The sequence below is a fragment of the Pipistrellus hanaki genome (genome assembly GCF_964339955.1).
Source record: "Pipistrellus hanaki genome assembly, chromosome: 10".
In the NCBI taxonomy this organism is placed as follows: domain Eukaryota; kingdom Metazoa; phylum Chordata; class Mammalia; order Chiroptera; family Vespertilionidae; genus Pipistrellus; species Pipistrellus hanaki.
The window spans coordinates 51450245-51470507 of record NC_140512.1 but is presented as its reverse complement, the minus strand read 5'-3'; the positions used below and the strand labels follow the sequence as shown (position 1 = coordinate 51470507).

General features: G+C 51.5%; 1 protein-coding gene across 1 annotated transcript; it reads right to left on the bottom strand.

Moving 5' to 3' along the window:
* Nucleotides 1-2474: 2474 nt before the first annotated feature.
* Nucleotides 2475-13834, bottom strand: AKR1B1 (aldo-keto reductase family 1 member B). The gene is made up of 10 exons (XM_084896436.1): nt 13637-13834; nt 10599-10766; nt 9818-9934; nt 8783-8860; nt 8409-8531; nt 7799-7905; nt 7399-7480; nt 6781-6864; nt 4838-4920; nt 2475-2815 (listed from the first exon to the last, which is right to left on the bottom strand). The coding sequence occupies exons 1-10, from the start codon at nt 13700-13702 to the stop codon at nt 2773-2775; spliced, it is 951 nt and encodes a 316-aa protein (XP_084752562.1). The 5' UTR covers nt 13703-13834; the 3' UTR covers nt 2475-2772.
* Nucleotides 13835-20263: the final 6429 nt, after the last annotated feature.

Genomic DNA, 20263 nt, shown 5'->3' with positions numbered 1-20263 from the left:
GTAAAACCCCAGATGTTTCACAATGTCTTCAGTATTTTACCGCGTCACCGTGACTCCACTTGAGCCCGTGGCTGGGCTGGAACCTGACCCCAAGGTATGGGATTTTATTTCTATAAAGGGAAGGAGGAACAGGCTGTCCGTGGGGAAAGAGGTCTCTTTCTATGGGAAACTTCGCGTCTCTCTGCTCCAGCTCAGATCAATTGTTAGCCATGGCCTCAAGCTGGCCCCACTGTGCCACAGCCTCACCAGTGCTCCCTCCCGCCACAGTCCAGCACCAACGTGCCAGGCCCCCGCCCGCTCCAGGGAACACAGGCTGCGGAATATATTCCTATTTTATCTTCAAAGTACAGAGCGGTCCTCTGTGGGAGGCCTTGATTTCCTCCTCCCCCGCCCCGGGGCCATCAGCCGGACCAGGCCAGCGCAGGGCCTTTCATCTTATTGGTGCTTCTGGCTGACTTTTCAAGTCTTTTTGACGCGTTTTTACTCAGGAATCCAGATGGCAGGCAGCTGACTTTAAAACTCTTTCTAGGGACACTCTTCCGAAAGTGTGTTTAGCCAATTCCGGACTGAGAGACAAGGGTAGGGACTGGGTTACAGAGGACTGAACCTAGCACAATAAAACAGGGGTCTGCTCTTGATGATGTGCAGTGTTTCCCAAAGTACCCCCAGGGGTACGGGAAGAGTTTGGTGGGGGTACGCCTTGCACCGGAGTTTGGTGGGGATATGCACTGCACCGTGCTTAGTTGCACCTAATTCTACGTTCTCATGAGTACGAGGGGTACTCAGCGTTACGAAAATTATAGAAGGGGTACACATATGTCAAAAGTTTGGGAAACACCGAGTAGAGCAATCATGTCAAACTAGTGGCCCGTAGGCAGTATGCGGCCCACAATGAATATTTTTGCGGCCCAGCCAATGTAACGGTATGTAAGAAACGTCTTAATAAAAATTTCAGAACTTAATTCTTACAATATCCTGCTATACATAATTATTAATAACGAATTACAATGTTTGCTGATTACAATAATCATGTTGCATTCATTTCCCTTAGGCACACATTTCTCTCCAATACTAGCAGCAAATATTTTAGAAGCAAATTGCCATGTCATTAGTCTTGGACTGACTTGTTTGGTGTGCACAAAAGGAAATATTTTGCTTTCAGGGAACAAGAAAAGTAGGTTTATTTGCATTACATTTACTAGTTTGTGCTGTTATTCAGTGTTATTAAAATGTACTATTATGTGTTGACAACTACTCATTTATTTCAGGCCTTTGTATTCAGCATGTCTCTATTGAAATAAATCTGTTTTTAAGAAAATTGAACTTTTTTTTTTTTGCAGCCCACAGAAATTTAAACCTTATTTGGCCTGTGATAGCTGAGTTTGACATGCTTGGTGTAGACTCTAGAGGGTTTATAGTTGACTTGGGATAAGGTGGGACCTGCCTAACCAGCAGGAGAAACTGGATCACGGTGACCAGCAGGTGCCAGGAAGAGGCCCAGGCTCGGGGCTGCCAGGCAGTGATCCGGTAGGGCTGTCTGCTCAGCTCCATCCCAGCCATGCAGGGGCCTGATGCTCTGCCATCCCTGAGCCACTTACACACGGATGACCTGCCAAGCAGGTTAACTGGGGCTATGGTCCTCCGGTAAAGGGAGCAGCAAAGCACCTTCTCTATGACATTTAAGGTCAACACTGTCTACCCCATCCTTTTCTTCACCTTCATCAAGTTCAGTCTGGGTAAGGAAACATTAATTAAAAAACAAAACAAAACAAAACAAAAAAACCCAGCATCTGTAAAAGTAAAAAATGGCTTTAAAAAAAGGAGGGGAGCCTTTACTTTTGTAAGCCTTCATCCTCCTGTCACGTGAAGACACAGCGGGGAGGAGCCGTCTAGCGGCCAGGAAGTGGCCCTCTGGGAACCAGACCAGGCGGCACCCTGACCTGACTGCCAGCTCCAGAACCTCGAGGAATAAACTTGCTCAGTGCACCCTTCTGTGCTATTTCGTGTGGCAGCCCAAGCTGATAGTCACTGATGCTCTTCCCTCTAGTCTAGAAAAGCAGCTCATGAAAGCAGTTCCTTGTGAGAAGCTCTGCTTAGTAACCAGGACTTGGCCTCATGTGTGAAATCACCAGTGGGTTTACATCCTGGCTTGGCCCTAAAGCTGTGGCTCCCAATGGGGCCTGCACATTAGCAACCCCAAAAGGCATGAGAACTCCAGATGTCCCAGCTACCTCCCTGTCTCTGGGGTGAGGGCCAGACTTCACTGGCTTTTCCAGCTCCCCAGCTGACTCCAAAGTGCACCCTAAAGCTAACCGGTACAATATGGGGCTCAGGGTTCCCCGCCAAAAGGAAAGGTGCCGAGCCCTCACTGGTGCTGCGGAGCTGACTGGCCCGCTTTGTGGGGACCAATGGTATGAGGTCGAGTGGGACAGAGGCGATGAATCATTTCAACAAACCACGCCAAACGAACAGCATCAAGCTCACAAAAGTACTTTTTATTTGAGCAAGAAGTCTGGCTGAAAAGATTACAGTTCCAAGCAACCAAAATCCCATTGTTAGTGGCACTAATTTTCACTTTGTAGATTCAACTTAGTCAGGAAAGAGTATCGAGGATGCACCTTCCCCAGACAAGAAGGGCAAAGAAAACAGGAAGTTTCCAATCTACTGAGACTGCTCATTGGCCCCAACGACAGGCCACACTACACTACGTACTCGAAGAACAAGGCAGGAAACGGCGGCAGGTGGCCTGGGGAAGAGCAGGCACCCACAGCTTCAAAACTCGGCATGGAAGGGATAGTTCTGGTGGGAGGCACAGCTGTCAAGAGAAAGAGGGACACATTAGCATTTTAAGAGATTTCAGCCAAAATAAATTACAGGAAGTCAGAAATGCTGAGTGTCCCATTACAGGCAGAACTAAAGGCCTGAGAGGAGCAAGTCGGCTGAGCTGCAGGCCATGGGCCTGCACTGGGGTGGCCACCCACCCTCACCCTCTGCCGCGGACTCTCGTGAACGACGGACAGAACCCTCCCAGGGCCCCGCACCGGGCCTGGGGTGTTCAGGGCAGCAGGACGCAAATCCTGCTTCTTCCTATTGTAATTCCATCCGACAGGCAGGGCAGGAGAGCACCTTGTCTCAGACATTAACAGGGTGATGGCAACGTGAGAGATGTGCCTGGAGTACAGGGAGTCAGGAATGCTCCATCCCTCAGGAGCCTCCTGGGACAGTGGGAGCTGCATAAGCTCAGCGAGCACTTGAGGATTCGATAAAAGGAACGGGGGAGGGAGGCAGGGCATCGACCTGCGGATGGAGAGCTGCGGCATGTTTGCCAGTCCAGTCCCATCCGGCCCGGCCAAAGACTTGCGTTGGGAACACAACAGCAATAGAGTTGGAAAGATTGGCTGGGCAGAGCATGAAAGGCCCAGGGTGAATCCACGTGGGGCATATAACTCTTACTTAAATCCTCAGAACCATTCAAAGGTCCCCGTGATCTGCCTTTCATTGTATCCCATCAAACCTGAGGTATAAACGCCGCCATTAGCAGCAGAGGCGAAGTACGACCATAATCACCAGAGGTAACATGTAGTGTTAGAAAGAGCTCCCTGGGTGCCCTGGGCATGTTGGGGACAGCCTCTCCCACCCCATTCAGACCCCAAACATCCCCACGGACCATTAGTAGCCCAGGGACTAATCTGATAGTGGAGTCTAGAACAGAGAGCGGAGGAAGCCTAAGTGTAAAGGAAACAGAAAACCATTGTGGCCTATCGACCCCGAGAGCTTCCATTTGGAATGGATGGCGTGGACGTTCTGAAAGCAGACAGGTGTAAACTGGTGAAAGGTTCACTCCTCCCCCCCTACCGAATGTTTCCAGCGGCACTAGATCCAAAGGTGGTTTAAATGTCTAAAGATTAAACAGCATTCACTCACACAGAGACATCAGAAAGGGCCCTGGTTGGGGGCTGCCAGTGGTAACCTCTGGGGCCTGTTCTGAGTCTGAGGCCAGGGTGTGACAGCCAGCGTGTTCACAGCTGGGCAGGAGTTATCCACCAAGATGCACACCAGGGAACATCTGCCCAGGGCGGCAAAAGCCAGCAGGGGCAGACCCTGCACTGGACAGCTAGCCAACCCCTGGCTCGGGGAATGTTCAATTTTGGGTAGGAGAGTAACTAACTAGTAAGGAGACGGAAGGAACCGGCAGAGTTCAGACAGTAAGAACAGTGAGAGGCTCTTAGATGCCCATGGAAATGGGACGGTTCTTCTTGAAAGCAGAAAACAAGCTCTAACGTTAGTTATTGTACAGGCAGGAGGAGGAAATGAACAGCTTCCCTTGTCACCTCCCTCAGAGTCCAAACGACAAATCAGGGAATACAAGGACCCGGGATGTGTGGCTGGAGGCCAGGCAGAGGGCCCAGGGACCATCTCAGTGCCAAGTGGCCCATCCGTGCTGGGATGATCTTGGGCCCGAGCACCGAGGTCTTCCCACTACACCCTTTATTGGCGTCATTCTCAGGTAGGCCGCAGGCAAATTCTTCCACAAAGGTGGGCAGGGCCGCCTGGGCCCTCTGGGTGTCACCGGCAGTCAGAGTTGGAAATGAAAAGCCAGAACATGCGGTTACTGTGGTCAGGCTACAGTGCACCTGGGCCGGGACGAGAAGACACTAGAGCAGACGTCCCGGCCCCTTCCCGGGGCCGGCACTGGGCGAACGTTTCCAGCGGCACATGCGTGAGTACGCCAAGAAACGTGCCAAATGAGGCCGTGATGGTGACAAGGACATGGACGCCTCGGCTGCCGGGAGCTACGCTTCCGCTCTGCAGTCTGGTCTGCCCGGGACCCACTCACCTCACCAAGGCACAGACCCTCCAGTTCCTATTGTAGCTCAGTAAGGTGGTCATATCCTCGCTGCTCAGCTCAAAGTCAAAGACCTAGGAGAGAAACAGCCAGTAAGCTCTGCAAGGAAAGCTCAACCCCAAGACCGCAGCAGGGCTGAGCGGTGAGGGGAGACGGAGGCTGAACTCGGAGAAAGTTGACTGTCGGGCTATTCAGAGAAGGCACACGGCTCGGCTGGGAGTTCATGAAACAGAATCGGCCCTTCCCTTCCAGGGCCTCCACTGAGTTCATTTCAAGACCCTTCCTGGCATTTCTGCTGTGCTCAGCACCGGGGAGGACCATGATGGGAAGATGTGAGTGCCTTGTTTACAAAGGACAAACAGCTAGCTGGAAGAGCAGGAGGAATTCACCGCGCCCGGTACGAGGGGCCGGGGGAACCGGGAGCCCGCTGTGGCCAGAGGGCCTGGGGCAGGCCTGCGAGGCCACGTCAGGTCTGACAGAGAGCAAGAGGTGCGCCCGGAGAACTGTCTGCACAGAGACCACGGTCCGTGGGGAGCCGTGGCCAACATGGAGGCCAGCGGGCAGGCCCTGAGCAGCACCAGGGAGACTGGGAGGGCCGGGCACAGGCCAGGAGGCCCTCCGCGTTGGATGATCACAGAACGTGCGAGAAGTCTGCTGCAGACTCTGTGAATACAACTGTGTAAATGTGCAAGGACTACACACAAATAAAATGTTAGCACCATGAGATCTGTCAGCTCAAAATATTCCTTTTCTAACACCTTGAAAATATGAAATACAAGGCAAAGCATCCAATCTCCAATAGTCAAAACATCTGAAGTGAGAAATGCTCCCCTACGACACAACAAGCACACCCCCTCCCCAGGCCTCGCCCCGTCTCCCAGGTGGCCTATGGCCCACGCCCTGGCCACAGCCTGTGGCCAGTGAACAGGCAAAGCCAGCTGCTTCCAGGGGGAACAGCTGCTGGAAACCAAAGCTCAGATGAGGCCGCATGGCCCTAGTGGAGCTGCTCTGCTCAGCAAGCTCAGAGGCCCAGCGCATCAGGCCCCACCAGAGCGGGCGTCACCCCAGACCCAGCACCAGTGTGAGAGGCAGCGAGAGGTGACGCCAGGCTGATCTGTTCTGGGGGTGTTCCCAGGACCCACAGAGACCACTTCCTGGTGCCCTAGTGCCAGCCATGCTGCTCAGCCCACTGTGAGATGGGGTCTCGGCATAGAATGGGCAGGATCGGCAGAGAGGTGGGCAGGATCGGCAGAGAGGTGGGAAGGACTGGCAGAGGGGGAAGGACTGGCAGAGGGAGTGTAGGACTGGCAGAGGGGGCAGGACTGGCAGAGGGGGCAGGACTGGCAGAGGGGGCAGGACTGGCAGAGGGGGCAGGACTGGCAGAGGGGGGACAGGACTGGCAGAGGGGGGACAGGACTGGCAGAGGGGGAAGGACTGGCAGAGGGAGTGTAGGATTGGCCTGTAGGCTCCTTGCAGACCAGGGACTCACCCTGAGCACAGCAGCATCTCCTGAGCGTTTACTTGGGTGCCAAGCATTGTGTGTGAAGCCCCTAATGTATCTTATTAAATCCTTACGAGAGCTCTTGAAACAGGTTATTACTTTACAGATGGGGAAACTGAGGCAACTAATGAAGCTGTGATGCAACTCCAGTGTCACTCACAAACATGTCTCAGGGCAACATGGAGTCACTGAGCTTCAGCACAGGAGTGTGCATGTGCAGGGAGTAAACTGAGGCATGGGGCCCACCCCAAAGTGGTGCCTCCACCCAGAAGGAGCCACTGTCCAAGGTGTGTTCACTGCAGCTTAGTGAGGCTGGCTCCGACCGAGACCTGCCAGAGGGCGGGGTCCCATCCCCACTACAGGGACAGGCCGAGACCCAGCGAAGAGTCCTCCCCGTCTCCATGAGGAAAACCAGGGACCAGCCAGGCCTTACCTGAAAGTTCTCGGTGATGCGCTCAGGGGTCACAGACTTGGGGATCACAATCAAATTCCTCTGGATGGGGAACCGGATCAGAACCTGCGAACAGATGTGCCGAGTGTGTACGGATGCTCACCCAGAACTCTGTCTGTCATCATCTCTCTTAACCTTATGCATCCATACCCGGAAGGGGCCATCCCAGAACTTCGAGTGATAAACCAAGGCACAGACGCTGGGCTAACCCAGCAGCAAGGAGGGTGGCCCTCAAGATCTGGCCCTCGCCCGGCTCTCAGCCACCACACCTCACACTTGTCTCCCAGGCCTCTCACCCGCAGGAGCCTGACAGCTCACGGGCCAGGAGCTGCTGCTCCCCCGGGGAGGAGACAGATCCCCACGCAGCTGTAACAAGCCGCTCTGGGAGGGCAGACGCACTGCACCGGCAGCGGCAGCCCGGGGAGGTACCGAGCGGGCAGGCACCGTTATGCCCAGAACACACACACCTTCTAACTCGCAGTCGGTCCCTGTCTACCACACACTCCACAACCCCAAGCCACACTTGACAGGTGGGCCACCTCCCCTCTGGCCCACGGGGCCACCCCAAATGCAGTCACGAGGGCCTGGCCATGGCCGTACCTGAGCTGTGGTTTTATTGTACTTCTTAGCTATGTCTTTGATCCTGGGGTCCTCCAGCAGGGAAGGGTCCTCGGGCTTGGCCCTGGAGACAGAAAGGTGCCTCATGTGAGCAACTGTTGGTGCCACCACTCAAGGCAGCCGCCATCCCAACCCTGACTCCCGTCAGCCTCGGAGGGCGGCCCGCCAGTGCCCTCCCGATTCAAAGCTTAGTTACAACTCCCCACCCTCTGGAAAGAGAGCAGGCCTCTGGCCACTCGAAAGGCCAACCAGAAACCCAGCAAAGGCTCCTGGGAAGGTCTGCACATCAGCCCGAGCTGTTTTCCGTGGTGCTGAATGTTTCTCTTTAGCCATTTCTAATGTTCACCAACGGACAGGAAAACACGCCCCCCCGCGGACTCACCAGGGCCTGTCGGGAGAGCCGAGGGGACTGTAGGCCGTCACCACAATGCCTTTGGACTGGCAATAACTGACGAGCTTCTCCTGAGTGAGGTACGGGTGGCACTCGATCTGCAAGTGCAAGCAGAAGGCAGATGCAGGCCTGGGCCCTGGCGAGGGCACACTCAGGAAGGTACCCATGCCAAGTCCCACCTCATCCGATAGGAAGTTGTGTAACCAACATCCTATCTCCCAGATAAGCCGCAACCATGGCTACGCTTCCCAGCGAGTGTCCTCGACACTAACAGCACTAACCTTGTTCCTGGCGTACCCTGGCGTGGCCGTGGCCCTAGGGTCTCTCTGGCTTTGGCCACTTATCAGCTGTGACAGGTCTGCGGACCTCAGTGGCCCAGGCTGCTCATCTGTGAGGCCTGGAGCCATCACAGCCAGGCTCAACCCTTCTCTCTACAAGTTTCACCCCCAATGTGCCATGTCATTCTGAATCGTCAGTGAGGACTGTGCCAGTGCCCGGGAGCTTGCCTCCCGGCCGCTCCCTGGTGACATGAACAGCAGTGACCACCAGAATCAGAAGGCACCAAGCGTCCATGCCCACCAGCTCCCTGCTGGATGCTGACCTGGTTCACCACCGGCTTATGCTTTAAGCCAGGTTTGTTTAAGAGCTTCTCGATCTGGAGATGGTTGAAGTTGGAGATCCCAATGGACTTCACCAGCCCCTCGTCCACCAGCTCTTCCATGGCCTAAAGACAAAAGAGGGGCTGCTTGCTCCTGACACGCGCCCCGAAGGACAGGATCAGAGGCATCTTTTACACCAGCCCAGCCCTTACTACTTAGTGCCAGTCAGACCTTGGAGAAGCCAAGAGACAGCAAGACTGGAGCCAGGCTGGCTTTAACGAGGCAGAAGAGCAAAACCAGAGGTGGAAGTGACGTAACTCACACCTGTCCACTCACAAGGACAGCGGGAAGCCAGCTCTGGGACAGACAGCCTTACCTCCCACGTGTCCACAAAATCCGTGTCAGAGGGAATCACGTTGCCCTTCGAATCCAACGGGAAAAATTCGCTCCCGGGCTGTCACGACAATCAAACGCACACAGTCAGTAGCAGCCCTTCACTGACGTGCAGTTACACCTTCGAAAGCAAAGTTCTAAATAATGTTCTACACTGCGGGAGCTGGCCACGTTTTTAGAAGACAGTCAAGGGCAAATCTGCCCATGTGAGAAAGAAATAGGCAGATGACTCTTGAAGCTCCCTACAGTTAAGATCAAATGGGCCGAGCGGACAGTTAGATGGAAATGGGTCACTCTTGGTCAGGGAAAGGAGCCCCGCCATGGACCAGAGTGTGTGGGTGGAGGGAGGACTCAGACCAGAACTCGCAGGGACCACGTGCTGGCTGGATCACCAGACTAAAGGACCGTCGCCTCGCCAAGCCTCGGTGGCTTATCAAGAAACACAAGCGATGAAAGTCAGGCCTGGATACCTCCAGGGCAATGAAAGAGAGCTATAGGGTAAACTCCACACTTTCCCTCTGGCTGACAGAGCGGAAAACTGAGCCTGCAGCTGGATTGCACAAAGGACATAATAACGCTAGACTCCTTCTGTGCAGAGTTAGAGTGCCGATAAATAGTCACCAAGCCTCCACAGGATGTGGCATGTGTGTGGAATGTAGGAATATGCACACGTACACAGGTGCGGGGTATGAACGTATACGTGCACACGTGCCTCTGGGCAGGGCGGGGATAGCGGGTAACATCTGGGCCGCGTGCAGGAATGTCCTGAGTCATGTTGGTTGTTACAAGGTTGTAAACCGCACAATCACCCACCACCCGGGGCAAGATTCTGAGTCACTGGGGTTTGGATGCAGAGGCCGTGGGTGGGGCCTGAGACTGGTTTCTAACATGCTCCCAGGTGAGGCTGCTGCCGGCCTGAGGACTGCCCTGGAGCAGTCACCACACACAGAGTGCGTCCGCTCACCTGCTAATAAGGAGGCCCCCGCCTGCACGGGCTACCCCTGAGCCGTGCCCTCACCTTGAAACTGACAGGCCAGTGGATAAGGTAAAGGTCCAGGTAGTCCAGCTTCAGGTCGCTGAGCGTCTTCTGGCAGGCTCCTTTCACCAGGTTCTTGTCATGGTACGTGGACCACAGCTGAAGCCAGTGAGAGAACACATCCTATCACTCCACGCAGGAAGCGGCCTCCTGGCTGGAGCAGGACGGCTTGAAGCCAGATGATTCGCTCTCCTCTCACCATAACCCACCCACGTCACCGTGATGCTACACATTGTGGCAGAGGAGACTCCACTTCACAGTGTGGGTGCTAACTTTCCAAAGGAAGGCAGGATACCTCCAAAGGGACCAAACTCAAGGCATGAAATAGAATGGACAGCTGGGCACCAGCCCTGGCCCGACACGTGAGTCTCAGGGCTATGTTCCTATAAGGCCGGTCTTCAGAGCCAGCTTCACCTCCAGGCGGTGGCCAGCAGTGGAGATCTAGTTTGTAGATGGGAACCAAGTCCTGCCTTAAAGATAAGTCCCTTGAAAGAAGGCACCAACCACGACCTCAGCCTCACTGGCAAGGGGCCTTAACCAACGGGTCCAGTGGAAATAACTTCCAATAGGCAGCCGTGGACGGGCAAGCTGGGGAGCCCACTATGGCCTCGAGTCTACACATTCTCCCTGGAAGACCTGTGTGCCCAGGGATATAACTGGAGCTGCAGTAAGAGGCCCCAGAGCACAGCCTTGGCTCCTAAGCTGATGCCACCAACGGATAACATGAACGAGACCCGTATCCCCCGGCTCCCAGGAGCAGCACCTTGCTGACGATGAAGAGGTCCTCACGCTTCACCACCTGCTCCTTGATCTTCTCCTGGATGGCCACGCCCACCTCGTTCTCGTTCTGGTACACGTGGGCACAGTCAATGTGGCGGTACCCAACGTCAATCGCCACCTTCACAGCCTCCGTCACTTTGCCCGGAGAGGACTGGAAGGAAACGGAAAACACGGAGTTAAAATCCACAATGAAACAGAAGACAGTGTGCACACAACGAGGGAGGAGGACAGTGTGAGCCTCCCGCTCCTCAGGGAAGCGCCTGTTCCTGTAAGGCCGGCACTGAACCTTTTGCTCTCAGACAGACCTGAAATGCCAGATGGCTTCATTTTAGGATAATTCAACAGCAGCATCGATCACCTTAAAGAGATGTGCACAGCCATTCACTCCTTGTTTCTTCACATCAGTTGATTTACAAGCCACTGTATAAAAAGTCCCCCACTGTCTGGATCTACAAGGTTCCCATGACAATAAAGGATACCATTTCCTTGGAATAGCTCAAAGTATTACAAAAAAACTCTGCTGTAAATGTTTCTCCAATTCCCATTGGGTTTCAGAGTTCAGTAAATCCTGTGCTTCACTTTCTCTTTTTGGTGCCTGAATTCAGATACTGGCAATCCCTTGCTTGGAAGCAGTTCTGGGAGATGCTCATAGAGTCAAGAATATTACTGATACAAAGGCCTGGGCATCAATTCTCACACTGTCCGAATCTTGGAACATCACCATATGGTTTGTGGTCACAGCTACGAAGAAGCTGAATGGCTGTCTGCGCCCAAACCTTCTGAGTGACCAGGACAGGTGTGGGGAGCCTGGCTGTCGAGGAGGAAGAGAAGTGCCTGCATAGCCATTAAGCTTCACCCAGATCGACTGTGTAGACACTTGCTTCATCTCCTGCTCAGACCAAAGAGGTGGAAAGACTGTTGAAAGAATCGAGGGCATTCCTCTGAGAGTGGGGTAGAAAAGAATGAAAGGAAAACTCCCTGGGGCCAGCACAGCTACAGACATCTGCTGCTTTATCAGCTGTTGTGAACAGGCGCACAGGCGCGGGGGGGGGGGGGGGGGGGGGGGAATGGAGCCAAGAGAATAGAGCGTGACCTGAGCCTGCTAGCACCCTGAGCTTGCTATCCACCATGGAGGGAGCAGGGAGGCGCTTGGCACCGCCCTCCGGTGTTAGGTCAAAGAACACCTTCAGACGACCTGACAACCTCCTCTTTCCTTGGAGGACCTAAGCAGCTGCACCTGCAGCCTTGCCCAACCTCCATGGCTCAAGGAACAGAGCAGAGCAGTAGACCGTAACTGCCTCAGCCTCTCTCTGTGGCATCCTGGGCACAGCTGATGCTGATGTGAGAAGTGACAGCAGAGCACACCCCTTCCCAAGAGGGAGGATGAGTGAGGGACCCAGGTGGGGGAAACTGCCCAGCATGCATTTAAGTTTCTTCAGGCGTAATGGAACCCGGATTTTCTCTGCAGAGCCCTGTCATGTGCCAGCCCAGCACCGTGTAGCCCCAACCCTGGACAGAGGGGTGGGCACCTCTCTCAAGCCTGGCCTAGTCACACACAGTGACTGGTACAGGGGCAGAGACACGACCACCCCAGCCAGGCCCATGAGAGCCAATCTTTGGCCTTCAGTTGGCACCAACAGGACAACATTTCGTCCTTCGGGGGTCACTGTGCTGGGAGGATCGGGGGTCCAGGAGCTGCTGGAGGACAGAGGGACTGACGGACAGATGAGGGTTACGTTTTTTAGGCTTGGATCTGGTTCACCTGAGGTCATTTTGTAGGTCAAGAAAGCATATTTTCACACCCTTTCCGAGAGAATAATCTGCAACAGATGGCATTTAACTCAGTGTCACGGTCATAATTCAGTTACACCCTTGGAGCCACCACTGGTCTTTTTGAAGGAAACACAGGATTACTAATATTCTGATGGCTTTGGCCAACAAACATGGCCTGTGTGAGGCAAGTCTAGGACACCCCCTTCCCCCGCCCCCTTCTTAACCGCCTTATATTTACTAATTTCCAACTGCGGGTGTTAGGGTTGTCCACGCCACCGCAGGGGTGCAACTCAGTCCTGTCTTTTCTTCCCTTGTCTGTGTGTCAACATCCAAGGCCCGCGCCCACAGTCAAAGTCCGTGGGAAAACCCGGGCCATAGCCGTGGAATGTAACGTGTCATACCTGAAGCTACCTCCTGAGCGGCTTAAAAAGATTGGGTTTTGCCCCCATAATATACCACGTTCCGTACCCCCTAGTTTTCAGATAAATCTGGCTCTCCACTCTATTCCTAACCATGTCTTCCTTCGGGGCGCTGGGAGGGAAGAGATTTCGGTGGTGATCAGGTTTGGGGGGGGGGGGGAGGCGTTTTCACACTGATGCTAACAGGTTTCCTGGGCGGTACCCACCCGCACCCCGATTCCCCGCGGCGTTCCCAGGGGACCCCCTCCCCCGAAAGCCAGGCGGGGCTGGAGGGGCTCAGCGCTGCGCGTCTGGGGAGGAGGACACGGATGCGCCCTGGGCAAACCCGCGCTCCCTAATTTAATTATCCGCGGTCTCCGGGCGCAATTACCTCCGAGACGCTTATTCCGGAGAGAAAAAACGGAAACGATTCAGAGGCCAAACTATTTATAAGACAGACAGACAAGGAGGCGGCGCAACCGGTGCCCTTCGCAGCGGAACACCCCATCTCCTTCGGATCCGCCTCCCGCGGTCCATCCCCGCGGCCGGGCGGAGGGGGCTCCGGGATGCACCCCTTTTCCTTCCGTCCTTTTTTAGGGACCTTTCCAGCTGGGATCGGACTCCCAGCGCGGACCGGGGGCCAAGCCCACCCGGTGAGCACAGAGGCGGCCTCACGCGAGCCCCCGGCCCGACCCAGGAGCCAGCGGCCGGCCCACCGCGGGGCGACCGGGAGGCCAGGCGTCCACTGCGGGGCGGCTGAGTGTCCCTCCCGCCCCCTTTCGCCCAGGCTGCGCGGAACCCCCCAAAAAAGTCCGACAAGAGCTGAAGGACGCGCCCCCTCCGCCCCTACCTTCCAGGTGCCCAGCCCCACGAAGGGCATCTTGGCGCCGTTGGAGAGCACGATGTGGGTCGCCATGCTGCTGCGCTGCACACTCAGACCAGGCCTGCGGACCGCGACAGCGTGGAGCCGGCGCGCCTTTAAATAACCGGTGCCCCGGGCGGCCGGGGGCGGGGAGGGCTGGCGGTTGGGGAATCTGGTCGGCGGCCGGCTCCGCAGACGCGGCTTCTGATTGGCTGGCCCGCTGAGCTCGTTCCCAGCGCCGCGGAGGCGCCGCTTCCGTCGGGTCCTAGCGGGGCCGGGTTTTGAGTGCTGGGATGCTGGCCTTTCCCCGACGTGGCTTGGTAGACCTCGCCCATCCCTGCGGGGTCGGGGAACTCGAATGCTTTAGCAAAAGTAAGAGGCAGCCTGCAAATAGCCAGCCTGGGAAGGAGTGTTTGTTTGTTTGTTTTGTTAAGATCCGGAGACTGGGTTTGCCTGTTGTCCAAGCCCAGTATCTTGCTCTTCGAGAAGCTGACAAATGTTGGGCCCATAATTTGTATGAATCATATTAGCCACTTTGCTCTTGGGAAGGTGCCTATAAGAGAAATGCCTTGCAATCTTGTTGCAGAACACTTTCTGGACATTTGGGTTTGCCCAGCCTGTATGTAGGTCTCGGGCTTTCTTGGCACCTTCACCCTCTAGGTGTGAGCTGTGTGTGGGTTTGGTTCAGCCTTCCTCCAAAAGCCAGCATTTCTGCAGGTTAGGAAGCCTCCGTGAGCTTGATCCTGAACACACAGAAGCTATTCAGTCTTTAGAAAGTGAGACCTTATCAAAGCAGCAAGTTTCAGTCTGGTAATTTAGTAAGACTTGAGAAGTGAGAGTGGGCAGAAAGTCACAAAAAAAAAGTTAGCTTTAATAGGACTTCAAATAGGACTCCACGGACTTTAAATTAGTGGGCGATAAATAATAAATAGGCCAACCCTAATTGGCAGGTAAGACTTCTTTCTATTCTGCCTCAAGAAGAATACATTATTTTCCAAAGGTAACCAAAGGAAAGTTGCTGGAAGAGCTTTAAAGACAATTTTGGTTTATTCCCAATGATCGCTGTCCATAATGCTATGCCCTACCCCAAACGTGCTCTTTCTGCTCCATCACCCTCCAACCTTTCCCCTCACCACGCAAGGCTGAGAACTCCATCTGCCTGCTAATGACTCAGGAGCCAGACCTCTACACTCCATTCTGGTGATTTTCCATTCAGTGATTTCTGAAAAGTGCCCCCTAGGAAAATTTTATACACAACGGACCAGCCCAGACATTTTTCCATTTGATTTTTATAAGAACTCATGTTAGTAGGCAAATTCTGTTGCTATTTGTCTCCAAAGAATATAACTTTAACTTAACCCTAAAGCTAGGAACTTGGTTTGTGGGTAAAAAGAGCAGTAGCCCACCACTCTTCCTTCATAAGATGGTGATATAGAGGCTGCTTTCCAAAGAGCTAGTCTTTTTAGAAAATGATACACCTTGAGTGACTAGGTTGATAGACACCGAGGGCTCATCTGTGAGGGACATGGTCTCAGTATGAGGGGCTTTGATGTTTCTATGATGACTGAGTATACAAGCTGACTGTAAAAAGGTGTGGCTGTCTAAAAGTGGAATATTCTGACCTAGTTACCCAGATGTGAGAAGCCAGACCAGTGGAATTTCTAAAGTAAAAATAGGACCATAGTTGGGACCATACTATTATGATAGTCTCCTAACTGCATCATTGTTTGCATAACCTTTTAAAAATGTCATTATGCACATATCAAAATTATGCTTTAAAAACTCTTCAATAGAATCCTTCTGATAAATATTCTAGTACTTAATATTGAGAGCAATAAAAATATTAATGTACTTTGAACCAGTAATCCCATAATGAAAGCAGTAACCTCATCTTGATGAAATAATTTTAAAGGAAACATGCTCATGCATGCGCGCACACACACACACACACACACACACACACACAATAGGTATGGGGCTGGGACTAGGGTGAGGAAAGTGTAGATAACATATAGCCATTAAATATAAAACTATATAGATATAGAGAAGGGTATATGAAAAAATACTAAGGTGAAAATAGATAATAACATCATAAATATGGCATGATTATAAGCATAAAATAACAACTTGTAACATAAAGTTAGGAAGAAGCCAAAGGAGATGAAGAATACGGTTTGTCATATTATTTGATTAATAAACACATTTTATAATTATGAACCCTCCAATCTCCCTAGGATAAAACTCCAACTCCTTAGCCTGGCATCCAAGGTCCTGTGAAATCGGATATTAACTGTAAATATATGAAAAAGCACCAAATTGTATACTTTAATAGTGTGACTATTATGGTATGTTGTATGACTATTAAAGCTGTTATAAACAAACATACAAAGGATATGGGGCAGTATAGAAAGAAGCTATAAGGGGAAACTGTGAAAAAATAATTAAACAAGACCAAACAATTTGAGTAATTTGCAGCCAACTAATGAATCACAAGGTTTTATCTTCCCTTACCAAGGACACTTAGGAGGAAATGTTTTATACAGACTGTCCAGGGGCAGACTGTCCTTAGTCCTGGTCCCTCTTTGATAACATTCTTTGAAAATAAAACTAATAATAAAAAAAAATAACCCTGACCCCTCTATATGCACATTTTGATGAATCAACATATCCATGCACACATCTGGGAAGCTAATGACTATTCTGTTAAGACCCTCCCCTAAACCCTCCTGCAGGATTATCGCCAGCTAAAGATAAAAAGTCTCAAGATAAAGGACCTGAAGTGCCCTCCTTTAGAGCACACCCACACCTTGTATCTCTGCTTTCTTTCTTCTGCTCTAAGGGCTCCCATGAGACTTAGAACCAGGAGAGCACCTGGCAGTGGCAGCTCATCCCAACCTTACTTCTTGAATCTGTCTCCCATGCCCCTCCCCCCACCTCCTCCCTCCTCCCCCCCCCCCCCCCCCCCCTACTTCCCAGTGAGCTAACAGTAAGTAGCCCTGCCTTGGCTCACTTCACTGTGACTTTAACTTCTCAGTGAGCTCATGCAGCACAGTGTGGCTCACTTCTTCCCTATAATGCCACTAGGAAACCAAAGCAGCCCTACCTAGGTTCTCTCTGGTTGCTTCTTCTACCTGTATCCTTCCTTTGTTTCACTGTCCCCAGCTTTAGTAAACATACCCTCAAAATCACTTGGACTCGTGTGACGTCTTTCCGGCATGAAGTTAAGAACCCACACGTCACTGGCTGGCCTGAGGCAGACCTGCTCTGGGCTTAATCCAGGTAACATTCTCAGGTAGCAGGACACTATGACAACCACACACAAGGGACATGAGGCCAGCTTCAGGAGAAACCATGGGGTAAGCCTTCCTGCCAGCCAGAAAATGTGACTTCTGCCCACTTCCTATCATGCCATCTCAGCCCACTCCATCCTTCCACAACTCTGGCCAAGCAGTCACAATTTGGGGATAAGAACACCTGACATAGGTCCTGTGGAGAGGCAGGAAGCAGGGAGAGGCAACAGGCAAACAGGTAAGAGCCATAGGAAGAGGTCAGAGAGACTGAGCCACTGCCATGGAGCTGGGTAAGCCTTACAGATTCGGGGAACTACCGGGGAGCAGGCTCCAGTGTGTCAATATTTGTTCACGTTTGTTTGCATGATGAGATTCAGATCGAGAGAAGGGTCAATATGAACCTTCTTCATTGATACTGGGGAATGGCTAACATTCAAAGAGAGAGAAAAATAAACATTTTATCACTTTTAAGCACAGTTGTTCCATAAATTCTTGTGAATAACAGCATCCACACATTCTTTATGGAAGAAGTGTAGTCAGTAAACAAATGCATTCATTTATCCAACAAATATTGAATCCCAATAGGTACTGTTTTAGGTTCAGGGATTACAGAGATAAACAGGACAAAGTCTCTGACCATAGAAAGCTTCCTTTAGGGAGGGAGAGAGAGAGGGAGGGGGGGAGGGGGAAGGGGAAAGGGAGAGGGAGGGGGAGGGGGAGGGGGAGGGGGAGGAGGAAAGGGAGAGGGAGGGGGAGGGGGAGAGGGAGAGAGAGGGGGAGGGGGAGGGGGAGAACATATCTAAAAACAAGCCAATATAACACCTGGCAAGATATTGATAGGCCACATGATGAAAACAAAAGAGATTCTAAGGATGAAGGTGAGAGCAGGGTCCATTGCATTGACAGAGAAGGTGAAGAGGGAGAGGAAGCCACAGGGAGACCCATCCCAGCAAGTGAGGAGGGTCCAGCGTTGGCCTTGAGGGCGGTAAGAGTTGACTTTGGTGTGTTTGGGTGAGGGCAGGAGAGGGTGGGAGAAGCAAGGAAGTCTGTGTGCCTAAAGCAGAGAGAGGGACTTGGAGGTCCCTAGGAAACGCAGTTGCAGCTGACATGGGAGAGAACAGGATACCAGGGTGGAGAGTACCCCGGGGTTGGGGAGGGACTCTATTCTTTGAAGAGGCTCCACATTTCATTATAAACTGCAAGAGCTCTGCGAAAATGCTGAAAGAAGTCTTGTCTGCTGCTGCAGGCGTCATCAGTTTCATCAGAAGCAGGGCTCTGAGTCACCAGATTTTGTGGTGAAATGGGACCACATGCCAGAGAAACTCACTGACTTTGCAGAGGCCTCTGGAAAACATGGGAGGAAACTGCAGGCAGTTTTCTGTTGTTGTTGCAAGAAAAGGAAAGCCCATTGTGAAAATCATTTGTTAAGCTTGAACTTTTTTGCGAGTGAATAAGCCGTAAAATATTGTTTCTGTGAAGGAAATCGATTTTCAGTGCAATAAAACTCACTGCACAATTCCAAGTGTATGTTTTTATGTGTATTCTTCCAGGGAGGCATTCAAAGCTTTCTTTCAGATCCTTAGTTGGGTTTCTGCACCCCAATGGTGTAAGAGTGTCAGAGAGCAGCCTCCATAAACTATAAATGATAATAAATACACAGGTCAACCTATAGATTGTAAGATGCCTCTATATGTATGTAACTTGTTACATATGTGGTAATTGCTTACTAACCTCCCAAGTTGGATAAATGAGTCTGTCAGTGAATCTTTAATGTTGCAGGAGGATGTTTTCTGAAACTACACGATTAGTTCTGATGATGAATGCAGAAGAACCCCTAGCAAGTATTATAGGAAGTAAAATGATAGAGAAAAGTTAGAATCCCATGCTATAAAGGATTATACCATCCTTTCGTTGCCCCTTCTTCATTTCTGCTACTTGGGATGTGGCTATGATGGCTGGAGCTCAAGCAGCTTGATGGGATCCTGAGGCAGCCTGGATAAAGCAGTGGGTAGAAGGTGCCTGGATTCTTTAAATGGCGCTGCTGCCATATTAGACCTGGACTGCCTTCTTCTCATCTTCTTCTTTGTGAAAAGAAAAAAGAAATAGCCAAAACCGTTTTTGGCTCAGTGGATAGAGCGTCAGTCTGTGAACTGAAGAGTCCCAGGTTCGATTCTGGTCAAGGGCATGTACATTGGTTGCAGGCAAATCCCCAGAAGGGGGTGTGCAGGAGGCAGCTGATCGATATCTCTCTCTCATCGATGTTTCTAGCTCTCTGTCCCTCTCCCTTCCTCTCTGTAAAAAAAAAAAAAAAAAAAATCAATAAAATATATTTTAAAAAAAGAAAAGAAAGAAAAAAAGAAATAACTTCCATGTTGTTTATGCTACTGCTTACTACAAACTCTGCACAGAGAAGCTCACAAATGCGTCATAATTACCCAAGGAAGTGCCTGCCAATCTTTATACCAATTTTATAGATGAGAAACTGAGATCTACAGAGGCTGTAGGTTGCAGGCTGTGTTAGGCATTCTGGCTCCAGAACGCTTATTCTGTACCTGGCCCTTGTCCAGTATTTGTTTATGCAGTCCTCACAGAAAACTTAAAAGATAGTTACCGTTATTCCTCCAATTTGTAGAAAGAGAAATCAAGGCATGGAAGGGTTAAAAAGTACCATAGGTGACAGCAAATGAGATGGTCCACTGTCAGGTCCTCTGTGATATGACCTTTCCCAGGGACAGAGACGGATTCTGTGTCCTTAAGGGCCATTATCTTATGAAAGTTTACAGGCAGCTCTTGCCCAACGAATGGGCATCAATCATTTGCATAAATCTGCTCAGGGCCATGTGTCCCGTTGGCTCTGATTTAACTCTGGCATTGAAGAGGCACCGCCCTTGTAGCATGGCCAAGATTATATAGGTGGAAGGTGATTTTAAAGAGACAGAAACAAAAGCCAATGTTTGCAAAAACTCTCTTCAGTGTCCATTATGAAAAAAATTTTAAGAGAGTTACCTTTGTAGCAAAGCCTCTATTTTAAGAGTATCAGAGCTTGCTCGACAAAAAAACACCTCTCTGGTGTTCAGAAAAAAAACATCATAATCTGTGTTAGTCAACATGTGTTAATCATGTTCTGTTGGGGGCGGCAGCTCTTCTTTTTCTGAGGGAGAAGATACTGAGCAGTAGACACAGAGCCGGGCAGATAAAGATCAAAATAGCAACTTTTGTTTTGAAAAGGCTGAGTTGGAAAATATGGTTTGAAGTTTGCAGACCATAATATGCTCTCCCCCTCCCCCCCCCCCCCCGCCCCGGGGGATTGAATGTGTCCACCAGT

What these genes read in the sequence shown, in the direction of transcription:
- AKR1B1 (XM_084896436.1), bottom strand. Translation starts at nt 13,702, where the DNA reads ATGGCGACCCACATCGTGCTCTCCAACGGCGCCAAGATGCCCTTCGTG. An exon ending in GCATCACCGAGAACTTTCAG is followed by an intron (nt 4,921 to 6,780) that starts GTAAGGCCTGGC and finishes TTTCTCTCCTAG; the next exon opens with GTCTTTGACTTTGAGCTGAG. An exon ending in AGGGTCTGTGCCTTGGTGAG is followed by an intron (nt 2,816 to 4,837) that starts GTGAGTGGGTCC and finishes TTCTCTTGACAG; the next exon opens with CTGTGCCTCCCACCAGAACT.